The 14,579-nt window shown below is 41.6% G+C and overlaps 1 protein-coding gene across 8 annotated transcripts in view; it reads right to left on the reverse strand.

Annotated features, from left to right (window-relative positions):
- The window catches only part of HDAC8 (histone deacetylase 8), a 250,889-nt gene extending 237,697 nt beyond the window's left edge, over window positions 1-13,192 (reverse strand). The window contains exons 1-5 of one of the 8 annotated variants that reach the window (XM_032757178.2): window positions 12,781-13,191; window positions 12,186-12,238; window positions 8,877-9,007; window positions 8,011-8,152; window positions 7,704-7,918 (exon numbers count right to left, since the gene is read on the reverse strand). In XM_032757178.2, the coding sequence (XP_032613069.1) occupies window positions 7,879-7,918; window positions 8,011-8,152; window positions 8,877-9,007; window positions 12,186-12,238; window positions 12,781-13,005 (591 nt within the window). In that variant the 5' untranslated portion in view covers window positions 13,006-13,191 and the 3' untranslated portion in view covers window positions 7,704-7,878. Of the gene's footprint in view, window positions 1-7,703; window positions 7,919-8,010; window positions 8,153-8,876; window positions 9,008-12,185; window positions 12,239-12,780 lie in introns of those variants that run through there. The other 7 variants (XR_009214333.1, XM_032757171.2, XM_032757175.2 and 4 more) reach the window with 7 other exon arrangements.
- Window positions 13,193-14,579: the final 1,387 nt, after the last annotated feature.

The following is a 14,579-nucleotide window of genomic DNA, read 5'->3' on the forward strand; positions in this document are numbered from 1 at the left end:
TCCCAGACAAAGAAAAGAGGAGAGCTTTCATTAATACCAGACCTGTTCTACAAGAAATGCAAAAGTCAAGTTGTGAATTTGAAAGAAAAGGAAGTTAATGAGCAAGAATAAATCATCTGAAGGTACAAAACTCACTGGTATTAGTAAGCACACAGAAAAACACAGAATAGGATAACACTGTAATTGTGGTGTGTAAACTGCTCTTGTCTTAAGTAGAAAGACTAAATGATAAGCCAATCAAATATAATGACTACCACAACTATTCAAGGCATAGACAGTACAATAAAACATAAAGAAGCCAGGTGTGGTGGCTCATCCCTGTAATCCCAGCACTCTGAGAGGCCAAGGTGAGTAGATTGTTTGAGCCCAGGAGTTCAAGACCACCCTGAGCAACATAGTAAAATCCTGTCTCTTTAAGAAATACAACAGCCGGGCGCGGTGGCTCACGCTTGTAATCCCAGCACTTTGGAAGGCCGAGGCGGGCGGATCACGAGGTCAGGAGATCGAGACCACGGTGAAACCCCGTCTCTATTAAAAATACAAAAAATTAGCCAGGCGTGGTGGCAGGCGCCTGTAGTCCCAGCTACTCGGAGACGCTGAGGCAGGAGAATGGCGTGAACCCGGGAGGCGGAGCTAGCAGTGAGCCGAGATCGCGCCACTGCACTCCAGCCAGGGTGACAGAGCGAGACTCTGTCTCAAAAAAAAAAAAAAAAAAATCTGCAACAAACCCACGGCCAACATTATCCTGAATGGGGAAAAGTTGAAAGCATTCCCCCCAAGAACTGGAAGAAGAAAAGGATGCTCACTTTCACCACTTCTATTCAACATAGTACTGGAAGTCCTAGTCAGAGCAATCAGACAAGAGAAAGAAATAAAGAGCACCCAAATCGGTAAAGAGGAAGTCAAACTGTCGCTCTTTGTTGATGATATGATCATATACCTAGAAAACCCTGAAGACTCATCCAAATAGCTCCTAGAACTGGTAAATGTGGTAAATGAATTCAGCAAAGTTTTAGGATACAAAATTAATGTATGCAAATCAGTAGCTGTGCTATGCACCAACAGCAACAAAGCTGATAATCAAATCAAGAACTCAACCACTTTCACAATAGCTGCAGAAAAAATAAAATACTTAAGAATATACCTAACCAAGGACATGAAAGACTTTTACAAGGAAAACTACAAAACACTGCTGAAAGAAATCAGAGACAACACAAACAAATGAAAACACATTCCATGCTCATGGATGGGTAGAATCAATATTGTGAAAATGACCATACTGCCGAAAGCAATCTACAAATTCAGTGCAATTCCCATCAAAATACTACCATCATTCTTCACAGAAATAGAAAAGACAATCCTAAAATTCATATGAAACCAAAAAAGAGCCCACATAGCCAAAGCTAAGACTAAGCAAAAAGAACAAATCTGGAGGCATCACATTACCCGACTACAAACTATAAGGCCATAGTCACCAAAACAGCATGATACTGGTATAAAAATAGCACATAGACCAATGGAACAGAATAGAGAGGCCGGAAATAAAGCCAAATGCATACAGCCAACTCATCTTTGACAAAGCAAACAAAAACATAAAGTGGGGAGAGGACATCCTATTCAACAAATGGTGCTGGGATAATTGGCAAGCCACATGTAGAAGAATGAAACTGGATCCCCATCTCTCACCTTATCAAAAAATCAACTCGAGATGGATCAAAGACTTAAATCTAAGACCTGAAACTATAAAAATTCTAGAAGATAACATTGGAAAAACCCTTCTAGACATTGGCTTAGGCAAAGAATTCATGACCAAAGACCCAAAAGCAAATACAACAAAAACAAAGATAAATAGATGAAACATAATTAAGCTAAAATGCTTCTGCACAGCAAAAGAAATAATCAGCAGAGTTAACAAACAACCCACAGAGTGGGAGAAAATCTTCACAATCTATACATCTGACAAAGGACCAATATCCAGAATTACAAAGAACTCAAACAAATCAGCAAGAAAAAAGCAAACAATCCCATTTAAAAGTGGGCTAAGGACATGAATAGACAATTCTCAAAAGAAGATATACAAATGGCCAACAAACATATGAAAAAATGCTCAACATCACTAGTGATCAGAAAAATGCAAATCAAAGCCACAAGGTGATACTACCTCACTCCTGCAAGAATGGCCATAATCAAAAAATCAAAAAATAATAGATGTTGTTATGGATGTGGTGAAAAGGGAACACTTTTACACTGCTGGTGAGACTGTAAACTAGTACAATCACTATGGAAAACAGTGTGGAAACTCCTTAAAGAACTAAAAGTAGATCTACCATTTGATCTAGCAATCCCACTACTAGGTATCCACCCAGAAAAAAGTCATTATACGAAAAAGATACTTGCACACGCATGTTTATAGCAGCACAATTTGCAAATGCAAAAATATGGAACCAGCCCAAATGCCCATCAATCAACAAGTGGATGAAGAAAATGTGGTATATATACACCATGGAATACTACTCAGCCATAAAAAGGATGAGATAATGGCATTCACAGCAACCTGGATGGAATTGGAGACTATTATTCTAAGTGAAGTAACTCAGGCATGGAAAACCAAACGTCGTATGTTCTCACTCATGTGGAAGATGAGCTATAAGGACACAAAGGCGTAAGAACAACACATTAGACTTTGGGGACTCGGGGGAAAGGATGAGGGGTGGTAAGGGATAAAAGACTACACAATGGGTACAGTGTACACTGCTCGTTTGATGGGTGCACCAAAAGCTCAGAAATCACTACTAAATAACTTACTCATGTAACCAAACGCCACCTGTTCTCCAAAAGCCTATTGAAATAAAAAAAAATAAAAAGTTGTAAATAGAAAATTAAATTAAAAAATAAATAATATTTGGGAGAAAAAATAATTCTGCCACTATATTATTGTTATTCTAAGATAACCACTGTTATCATTCCCACCAGTCTTTTCTTCTTCATATGTTTTACAAAGCTGTGATTACAATGTGCATACATTTTTAAGACCTGCTTTTTTTCTTTTTTTTCTGAGACACAGTCTCACTCTGTCACCCAGGCTGGTGTGCAGTGGCACGATCTCGGCTCTCCGCAACCTCTGCCTCCTGGGTTCAAGCAATTCTCCTGCCTCAGCCTCCCGAGTAGCTGGGATTGCAGGTGCCCGCCACCACGCCCGGCTAATTTTTGTATTTTTAGTAGAGACAAGGTTTCACCATGTTGGCCAGGCTGGTCTTGAACTCCTGACCTCAGGTGATCCACCTGCCTCGGCCTCCCAAAGTGCTTAGATTACGGGCATGAGCCACTGCGCCCAGCCAAGATCTGCGTTTTTATTGACACACATAAAGTATTTATCTGAAGTTCCCTATAATCCTTATAATCATTATTTAAAATAATAGCATAAGGCTGGGCACAGTGGCACACAACTGTAATCCCAGCACTTTGGGAGGGCAAAGTGGGCTGACTGCTTGAGCCCAGGAGTTAGAGACCAGCCTGGACAACATGGCAAGACCCCATCTCTACAAAAAAAGCCAGGTGTGGTGGTATGTGCCTGTAGTCCCAGCTACTCAGGAGGCTGACGTGGGAGGATTGCTTGACCTTTGGGGAGCAGAGGTTGCAGTGAGCCGAGACTGTGCAACTGCACTCCAGCCTGGGCGACAGAGCAAGACCCTGTCTCATAAGTAAATAATAAATAAATAAATAAAAACAAAAAGCTTTTGCACAGAAGAAAAACAGTAAAACAATAGCATAATATTCTAGGGAGTAGATTCACCATTCCTTTATTGCTAGGCATTCATGTTATTTTAGTTTTTAAAATTTTATAAATAACACTGATAAATACCTTCATGAAAATAGTTTGTTTCCCATATTAAAAAAAAAAATTTAGGCCACATTCCCAGAAGTAAGATTACCCGATCAAAGGGCATTAATACACATTGGCTACCAAAATGCTTTCTTCCAAACCACACTCACTAGGAAACTGAGTGTCATCTTTTTCAATTCTGCTAAATTTAGGCTTAAAAAGTGGTGGCTCATGCCTGTAATCCCAGCACTTTGGGAGGCCGAGGCGGGCAGATCATGAGGTCAGGAGTTCGAGACCAGCCTGACCAACACGGTGAAACTCCGTCTGTACTAAAAATACAAAAATTAACCGGGCATGGTGGCACACGCCTGTAATCCCAGCTACTCAAGAGGCTGAAGCAGGAGAATCACTTGAATCCGGGAGGCGGGGTTGCAGTGAGCCGAGATCACGCCATTGCACTCCAGCCTGGACGACAGAGCTGAGATTCTGTCTCAAAAAAAAGAGGCTTACCTAATGGTTTTAATTTGCATTTCTGTGATTAGTAGTGATGAACATTTTCCGATGTTTTCCAGTTGTCCTTAAACTCCTTTGTAAATTGTCTATTCGTGTTCTTTGTGCAGATTTCTTCTTATACATTATATTGTAGGAGCGGGTTAGATAATGCAAGCCTATTACACTTTGTCATATTTATGATACATAGGCTTTTTCAGTCTGTGTTTAGATTTTAAAAATAGCCAAAAAAACTTTTAAGTTATTTCGGTTTTAAAATTTTATACAGTCAGGTTTGATCTTTTCCTTCGTGATTTTAAAAAATTACTTTCTAAGCTTAGAAAATTCTTCCCCTTTAGAAACTTGATAAATATCCATTCACTCTAGTTTTTAAAATTTGCTTTTTTAAATATTTAACTCTTCAATCTAGCTGTCACTCATTTTAATTTATTACAGTAGATGAGGGTATAATGGTACAAGCTGTCACAATACCATTCATTTGCTCAACAAACCTTTCAACTCCCATTCACTTGCAATGCATCCTTTGTAATAGATTAAATTCTATATAATTGGTCTCTTTGTTGGGGGGGGGTGTACTATAACCTATCTGTCTAATTTTGTACCAGTGTTTTCATTATTGTAGTTTTGGATGCTTAATATCTAATAGTATTAGTCCTTCGTTATTCTTCTTTTGTAGAATACTCTTTGAGAATCATCCTTTTTTAGCTTTCAAATGCAATTATTTGCTGTCTTACTCCTAAGATATAAATTTCTTACAGGTAGAATTGGTTTATTTCCTTAGAATAGATTGCCAAGAATATTGTTACTGGGCCAACTGGTATGAACATTTTTTCCCATTCTTAACACTTTCAAAGTTTTCAAAAGAGGTTGTACTAATTTCACTGTAATCCTTCCACCACCTGGATATTTTGAAATAAAGAATCTTTTTCAAACTTGGTAGGGGAAACAATATATCTTGCTTCAATTTCTATATCTCTGCTTATTGGTGATGATAAACATACATTTGACATATAGTATGTGCTTAATCAATGCTTGTTCAATGAATAAATGGCATGTATGAATCTGTATATATATTTGCGAATGGGAAGTTTAAGCAAATATTGTGATTATAATAGGTAAATGCTGGCTAGATGTAAGTTTGTGGCCTAAATGCCTGTAGTCCATCTACAGAGAGGTTCTAGATATGCCAAGAACATCCTGGAATTCAGACCTAAATTGGGGCAATCTCTAGAGACTCTCTGTAATTTATATTTATCACAGGTGTGTCCGTTTCCATGCAGGATCAGCTGAAAGATGTCTAAAACAGTTAAGGCGATATATGTGGGTATCCCCATGTCTGTGTGCAGCCCAGAAACAGTCATGATTGGGTCAGGACAGTGTACTTCCTTTGGCAGCAAAACGATAATAAGCAGAGTACTCCACTGGAAAATGACCCAGGCCCTAGTAGGCCTTCTGCAGTTAATTTAATTGAATAAACTGAATGTAATTCATAGAAGCAAGCCTTTTCTATGAAGCCATACTACTTTTCTTCTCAACTTGCTAAGCCCAAGAGGACCTAGAAGTCTTTCGTTCAGAGAAGCTTAGTTTTCTCCTTTCACTCTGCACCTGGGAGGGGAGAGGGTCATTTTTTTTCTCCTAGCAGTCATTGTCTTTATTTTGAACTTAAAAAAAAAGGCAGGCGGGGTGCAGTGGCTCTCATGTGTAATGCCAGCACTTTGGGAGGCCAAGGTGGGTGGATCACTTGAGGCCAGGAATTTCAGACCAGCCTGGGCAACATAGCAAGACCTCATCTCTACAAAAAATACAAAAATTATCCAAGCATGGTGGCACATGCCTGTAGTCCTAGCTACCTAGAAGGCTGAGGTGGACGGATCCCTTGAACCCAGGAGTTCGAGACTGCAGTGAGCTATGATTGCACCACTGCACTCCAGCCTTGGTGACAGAGAGAGACTCTGTCTCGAAAAAACAAAACAAGAAAGAAAGAAAGAGGCCAGGTGTGGTGGCACATGCCTGTAATGCCAGCACATTGGGAGGCCGAGGATGGAGGATCCCTTGAGCCCAGGAGTTCAAGATCAGCCTGGGCAACATAGGGAGATGTTGTCTTTATTAAAAAACAAAAAACAAACAAACAAACAAAAAAAGCAAGCAGGCAAGCAAGCAAAAGCTAACAAAAGGCAGCTTGTCTCTGTTTTTAAAACCATGTAAGACTCATTACTAAAACATTGGTTTCCTTTGCTCTGTTGCCTAACTAGTAAATTCTAGCAGGAAACTTTTTCAAGGACTTCCTTGGCCACAAAATCTGTCAATTTGATGGAAAAAATTCTGTTATTACCTTAACCTGCATATGCTGAAGTTGTGCTGTGTTTTATTCTGAAAAACAAAGTGTTGTTTTCTCTTGACTCAAGAGCACCTAAGGTCACGGTTGATTGCATGAACAATTGATTTGTGAATGATGCATTGGCAGTTACTACCACAGTGGCTTCATTTCTCTCAGACAGGGTTGATAAATTCAGAGTTTAAAAGATCCTTCTTCTTCAATGTGGATTAAGTACTACAGAAATATCAAACAAACTCCCAAATGCTGAAGAAGGCCCAGCAATCCTTCTCAGACAGACTACTGCAGTTTGACATGTTAACATAAAACTCTAGAAGGTGGCCAGGCGCAGTGGCTCACCCCTGTAATCCCAGCACTTTGGGAGGCTGAGGCAGGCAAATCACCTGAGGTCGGGAGTTTAAGACCATCCTGGCCAACATGGTGAAACCCTGTCTCTACAAAAATACAAAAATTAGCTGGGCATGATGGCAGGTGCCTGTAATTCCAGCTACTCAGGAGGCTGAGGCAGGAGAATCACTTGAACTGGGAAGGTGGAAGTTGCAGTAAGCTGAGATCGCGCCACTGCACTCCAGCCTGAGCGACAGGGCGAGACTGTCTCAAAAACAAACAAACAAATAAACAAAAAAACACTCCAAAGGACTTCTCCTCTAACTCCAAGAAGCACCTAGGAAGAGCCTTTTCACAAGCCCTTTGTCTTTGAGAGACATCTACCTCTGGGTTGCTAATTTCGTTAGAGAAGCAGGAGCCCTCTTCTTGATTCTTCAGCCTTTTGTTTTAAACCTATTAGCGTCAATTTTCCACCTTTTCAAAAATCTGTTTGCCACTTCTTTTAAGAACTAGCTCTAAAATTCACTTCTGCCAAGACTTCCATGAGTAATTTCTTTCTACTGATAAGTCTCTTCCGCTCATACATATATTCCATTGGTACCATAACTAATGTTGTTCTCTATTCTAATTTTGTTAAGGTTTCTAGACTGTAAGTCCCTTGAAGACAGGGGAATTTCTAGAAAGTCGAAAAGGAATTTAGAGACTGTCTAGTTGTATCCTTTGTTCATTTTATTGATGAAGAAACTGAGGCCTAGGGAGGGTAATCAGTCCAAGTCAGCTAGCCAAGTTAGAAAAACTAGGTGTAGAGCCCAGGTGTCCTGACTTTGAGCAGTGTGTTTTCCACTATATTAGGTAATCTTTTTTCTATTTCACTTGGATTTCTTCAGAATGCCTTGTAAAGTGCCACATACACACACGTCTCTCTGTAAATGTAAATACAATAAGCATAAGAGTTTACATAACTGAGAAACTGACTCAAGGAAAGAGTCAGAAAACAGAAAGGTCATTTTCTTACTTCTTTGCATGATGCCACCCTCCAGACCAGTTAATTGCTACTTTGCACATTCCGTCGATCAGGCATTGGGCAGCTGTGATCGTAGCCCCTCCTACGGCTGCTGCATAGTCAAATATCCCTTCAGTGGCTGGGCAGTCATAACCTTAGGGCAAAAATCAGAAGAGCTGGTTAAAAGATGAACTGGAAAAAGAGGAGGAATAGGTTGAGGTGTGACAACAACCTAAACTACTAAAAAGCCACTGTGTTAATATCAGCTCCAACTGAGACAGAAACAACTCCAATGTTGGGGATACAATTTTTTAAAAGGTTAGAGCTAGAAAGGATAAACCTTCCTGATGAACCAGTCACAGGCTACAGATAGAGAAACCAAGCCTGAGAGGTGGTGTGTCTTGTCAGTGGTCACACAGAGCCAGGCTTGGGACCCAGCTCTGCTGACCCCCCACTTCAATGTTCCTCTGCTAAACCATGCTGTTTTTCTAGACTATCCTGTAGGTCACTTACAGTTTTAAAAAATGCAGCTGTTTAATGAGGGGTGAGGTACAAAAACTTAGCCAGAACATAAATCTGTACTCCAGTTAAACTATAAGGTCACAGGACAGCTAAATCAGCATATATATAGCCAGACCAGATCTGAGCACTGCCAGTAGGGCATAAGTAACTGAAAGGTTTTCTTTCATCTAACCCATCATGTGGTTTTGCTCAATTCGTATGGTTTGCTTGTTTAGTGAGTTATATGTGGCTAAACCAAAAGATTAAGATTGACAGTTAACACATGATTTCTTAATGAAAAGATATTTAAAAAATCATACAAGTTATAAAAAAAATTAGGCTGTCAATCTCCCATCACTGCCTGGTAATGACTTTACCTAGCCCATATTCTATGGAGTCCGGATGATCATCATCGCCCTCTTGGCTGACCTTCTGGAGATGCTGCAGATAAGCATCAGTATGGAAGGTGGCCATCTCCTCCATGGAGGCCACTTTAGGCTTAATTATCCTAATAATAACAGAGAGAACAAAGAGAGGTCAGTGAATCAGACCCAGTGTATGCCAGAAGCTAGAAACAGAAGCCAGCAGTCTGAGAAGAAAATACGTCTCAACTTCGGGTTCCAATAGGCTGGAGTAATAAACACATTCTGTTCTTCCACTGCACTGTGCAGTCTTCACTGCCTCACATCTACAGTAGTGACTCTATTAATAAGGGGCAAGAAGATAGATTTTCCTTTGAGTTTATAGGTAAGTAAACAAAAGTAATTATATTCAAGTTAAACAAATAATCAGGTATCAGACAGACTTTACCCTGTGAGTTACAACTTTCAGGACAAACTAGTAGGCAGGGATATTTTCATTTGAACCAGTTGCTAATTGGGCTATGTAATTCTTTCAGCTATATCTTTATTTTAATAGGCAGCTACGTTATCATGCATTTTGAATTTGGAGTCAGATTTGGAGTCAGAGAATTGGGTTCCTGTCCTAACTCTGTACTTACTAGCTCTATAACCTCAGGTAAGTTGACTGTTCTGTAGTTCAGTTTTCTTATTTGTAAAATGGGGAACTTTATGGGACTTATGTGAAGATAAAAGGATAACACATACAAAAATGCTTGGTGGATAACTATCATTCTATTAACAGATAAAAAATGGGCAACCCAAAATGTAATGTTTCTAGACTTGGACCCTCCTATCTGCCTCTGAGAGTGAGGTAAGAAGGGGCAAAATGATTGGAACTGGGCTTCACTCAGAACCTCTCAACCTACTCCTCACAAAAAATGACAAATAGAAGTGAGTGAGGGAATAAAGGGAGCTAACCCAATAAGAGGCCTTACCACATCTAACCTCTAGCTGCCTATTCCCCATTTCCTCTTCTTGATCCCACAGCTGCCACTACTGTTCTCTAGCCCTTGCCACTTAAAGGGTGGTCCATAGACCAGGAGCATCAGCATTCCCTGGGTGCTTGTTAGAAATGCAGAACTTCAGACTTGCTTCAGACCTGAGTCAGAATTTGTATTTTAACATGATGATTTTTAAACAAGATGATACATTTTAAGGTGATTCATATACACATGCAAGTTGAAGGAGACCTGACCTGGGCCACAGGGAGGCAGCAGTGGTTTTAAATGTCTGCTGAATGGGAAGACAGCCATGAGTTTATGATGAATTAATACGACTATACAGGCTACTACTATCACTAAGGTAGCTGGAAGAAATCCTGTGGTTTGGCCTCAAAAATGAAATACATAGCCAAGACCCAAGAATTCTTGCTTCTTCTTAAAGAAGACAAATCTATACCACCAGAGGTGAAAAATCTACCCATTAAAATAAAAATTTTGTAATATCTTGGACCATATTTCCCAGTCCTAAAAGCTCCCTCTTCTAGTACCCTTCCATTTATTTTGCTAAATGTTAAAAAACACTTACTGAAAACCTCCTTATTTAACAGTAAGCAAACTGGACAGTTTTGCTTTGCTTTGATATCTTGTTTGTCATAAAATAATTTTTTGAAATGTTAAATAACTTTAATGGAAGGCATATAGTTACTATGTTAACCAAACCATATGGGTTAAAAAATGGCTTAAAATGGGTGTGGTGACATGTGCCTGTAGTCCCAGCTACTCAGGAGGCTGAGGCAGGAAAATCGCTTGAACCTGGGAGGCGGAGGTTGCAGTGAGCCGAGATCGTGCCACTGCACTCCAGCCTGCGCGACAGTGCAAGACTCCGTCAAAAAACAAAAAACAAAAAAGGCTTAAAAATTCCCTTTAAAAGGTACAAAATGATTTTGTTAATAATAAGGATAAAATCTGAAAGCCTATTATTACACTACCTTCTGGGAGATAAATGAAGCATAGCACACTAGCTGGTATGGGCATTCACCTATTTGGCCAGAAATTGTCATAAGTAATCCTATATGTAGCAGGGTTATATTTGCTCTTATAACGGCATCAAATACAGAAATGGCAATAAACAGCAAGTTCATGTTTTTGGAAGAAACAGTTAGCTCTCTCTTGAGTTCTGGCTCAGTCTTAGCAGTTTTCTTGGGTCTTTTTTCTTTGTTTTGTGAGACGGAGTCTCGCTCTGTCACCCAGGCTGGAGTGCAGTGGCGCAATCTTGGCTCACTGCAAGCTCCGCCTCTCGGGTTCACACCATTCTCCTGCCTCAGCCTCCCAAGTAGCTGGGACTACAGGCGCCTGCCACCACGCCAGGCTAATTTTTTGTATTTTTAGTAGAGACAGGGTTTCACCGTGTTAGCCAGGATGGTCTTGATCTCCTGACCTCATGATCTGCCTGCCTCAGCCTCCCAAAGTACTAGGATTACAGGCGTGAGCCACCACGCCCTGCCTTCTTTGGTCTTGACCTGTCTCCAGCCTCACCCATTAAAGTTTGGTGCTGGTGGTGGGTTGTCTAAAAGTCTTAGGTTGAACTCACACCCTCAAATCTGGCTTAGAATGAAACAAAATCAAAAGAAAAATGGAACACCTCCTAGCTGAACACCTTTTTGTATCAGACAGGTTTTAATACCCAAATGTACTTAAAATCTCCACAATGCACTGCACCTACCCCTGGGATACTTAACCAAGCAATTGAGCTGTATTTCTAATGCACCTTAACTGCTTCCTGCACTTTCCACTCCCCCGTCCCAAGTTTTCTTTTCTTTTTCTTTCTTTCTTTTTTTCTTTCTTTCTTTCTTTCTTTTTTTTTTTTTTTTGAGGCGGAGTTTCACTCTTGTTGCCCAGGCTGGAGTGCAATGGTGCAATCTCGGCTCACTGCAATCTCCACCTCCGGGGTTCAAGCGATTCTCCTGCCACAGCCTCCCGAGTAGCTGGGATTACAGGCGCCCACTACCACGCCCGGCTAATTTTTTTGTATTTTTAGTAGAGATGGGGTTTTGCTATGTTGGGCAGGCTGATCTCAAACTACTGGCCTCAGGCGATCCACCCACCTAGGCCTCCCAAAGTACTGGGATTACAGGCGTGAGCCATGCTCCTGGCCCCCCAAGTTTTCTTAATTCTTCAAGAGCTTTCTTGGGATTACAGGCAGATTACAAACACTGTGAATACTTTCTCAGAAAGCTAAAATAATTTTTTCAAAAGACCATTCTCTTCCTTGCCCCACTGTGAAGCAGGATATTAAGGCTACGAACACCTAGCTTCAGGGCTATGTTCAAGAAAGACAACTTACCTCATTTGCTTATGCAGTGCATATGCTTCAATCAAAGAATGTACCATACTGGCCTAAAAACATCAGCGTAAAAAAAAAAAAGAAAAAAAGCAGAAATAGTCCCTTAAAAGTTTAATTCAGCAAAATCCCCGTCAATCTCATCATCCTGAACAAAGGAACGGATTAACTTTGTTTCAACTGGCTTCCCTTCTGTTAACAGTTACAATGCACTTTAGACAATACAGATACAAAGTATCAAAATCACTAAGGTGAAAGCTACCCGGCCTTAGGCAGGTGATGGAACACCTTCCCCCTGCAGCTTGTTTTCCCACGACTTCAGCGGTCCCCTAAGAGTGGAAACTGCGTCCTCTCCCCTCCCCCGTACCCCTCCCCCACTCCTACCTGTCCGTTGGACGTCCCGCAGAGACACGCTGCGCTCTCAGAAACGATATGAGAACACTTCCTTCTGATACAGCTTTAGGTATCTGATACAGCTACTCGAAATTTCTGAAGATTTCCCCCAGCCCAGTGTCCTCTCCGCTTCCTAACGCTCTTTCGTCCCCCGCCCCCGCCCCCCCCCCCAAAGCCCATGGTCTTTCATCCTGACTTCCCTTACCCGTTTGGGGATCTTGGCCAGGGAGTCACACATACTGACATACTCGGGACTATAGATATAAACCGGGACCAGCGACTGCCCACTGTCCGCCGGTTCCTCCGGCTCCTCCATCTTCCACTTAAAACCGTTCCGCAGCCACCTTCCAGATCTGGCTTTTTTCGGACTCGGCCAGGGTTCCAGTTCCTGCTCCTCTGGTCGGCCGCAGCGGTGCTCCCTGGTCAACATTCCCTCCTATTCTTGAGATCGCCGGAGACACTATCCTCGCTCCCCATCCTATTGAAGGAATGGATGGGACTTCCCAGACCAGACTCCCCTAATTTAGTGACCACAGTTCAAGAAAAAGGGTTTGGCAGATGTAAAAGTCCAAATAGCTGTCAATTAGGATCGATTTTTTTTTTATGGCACAAAGTAGGGTCAAAACCAACCATCCTTGTTGCCCTACGGGGCCATTTGAGATGAAGTCAGACCAGTTTCATAGCATGCTGGGAGATGTAGTTTCCGGAGGTTTGAGCAACGGAAGAGCCGGGGCTAAACACTAAAATAACCGCGATTTTTAGTTTCAGCGCTAAGACCAAAAAAAAAAAAACAGTAGCCTCAACTCTTTATGAATTGTTTCAATCTGCAAACACACCCATTTCATCCATTTAACCATATAAACACAGATAGAATGTGGCCACCTAGAGCCCCCACCATCCAGCTACATCAGCTGCTTATCCTAAGGATAGGTTGCAGTCATTCATCAAACATTTATCTGATATTAAGTGTACAGTACAGCTGAGGATTCAAAGATACATTATAATGTGATCTCTGCTCTCAAGGAATTTGCATTCTTTTTTTTTTTTTTTTTTTTTTTTTGAGACAGAGGAGTCTCGCTCTGTCGCCCAGGCTGGAGTGCTGTGGCGCGATCTCCGCTGGCTGCAAGCTCCGCCTCCCGGGTTCACGCCATTCTCCTGCCTCAGCCTCTCCAAGTAGCTGGGACTACAGGCGCCCGCCACCACGCCCAGCTAATTTTTTTATTCTTAGTAGAGACAGGGTTTCACAGTGGTCTCTATCTCCTGACCTCGTGATCCACCCGCCTCGGCCTCCCAAAGTGCTGGGATTACGAGCGTGAGCCACCGCGCCCAGCCAGAATTTGCATTCTTATACAGAAGATGGGGCAAATACACAAGAAACCAAAGGCAATGCAGAGTCAGACAATGAATGTAGGGCGCTTAGTCTACTTAATAAATAAGCATTAAGTACTAAATAACTGGCATTTAATAAATGGTAACTAGAATTCACCTTTGATGGCATTTGAGAGGGTCTTAGGAGGTGGGCAAGATTTTGCTTGGTGAAGATGGGAGCCAGGAGATGGCATGCTGACTAGAATGAACAGCATAAACAATAACACAAAAGGGAAAATTTCTAGTCGAGTTTAGCTAAAAGGGCCAGATCATGAAGAACATTGAATACCAGGCTAAAGAGAATGGACTACATTATGTGGGAAATGGGAAAACATATTTAGACAGAAATAGTAAGGAAAAAAGATTTCTATAGCAGCAGTGTGTAGGAAAGATTAGTCATTAAAAGGCTAGGGGCGGCCGGGCGCGGTGGCTCACGCTTGTAATCCCAGCACTTTGGGAGGCCGAGGCGGGCGGATCACGAGGTCAGGAGATCGAGACCACGGTGAAACCCCGTCTCTACTAAAAATACAAAAAAATTAGCCGGGCGTAGTGGCGGGCGCCTGTAGTCCCAGCTACTCGGAGAGGCTGAGGCAGGAGAATGGCGTGAACCCGGGAGGCGGAGCTTGCAGTGAGCCG

Source organism: Hylobates moloch, unplaced genomic scaffold, assembly GCF_009828535.3.
Source record: "Hylobates moloch isolate HMO894 unplaced genomic scaffold, HMol_V3 SCAFFOLD_7, whole genome shotgun sequence".
NCBI classification, from domain to species: domain Eukaryota; kingdom Metazoa; phylum Chordata; class Mammalia; order Primates; family Hylobatidae; genus Hylobates; species Hylobates moloch.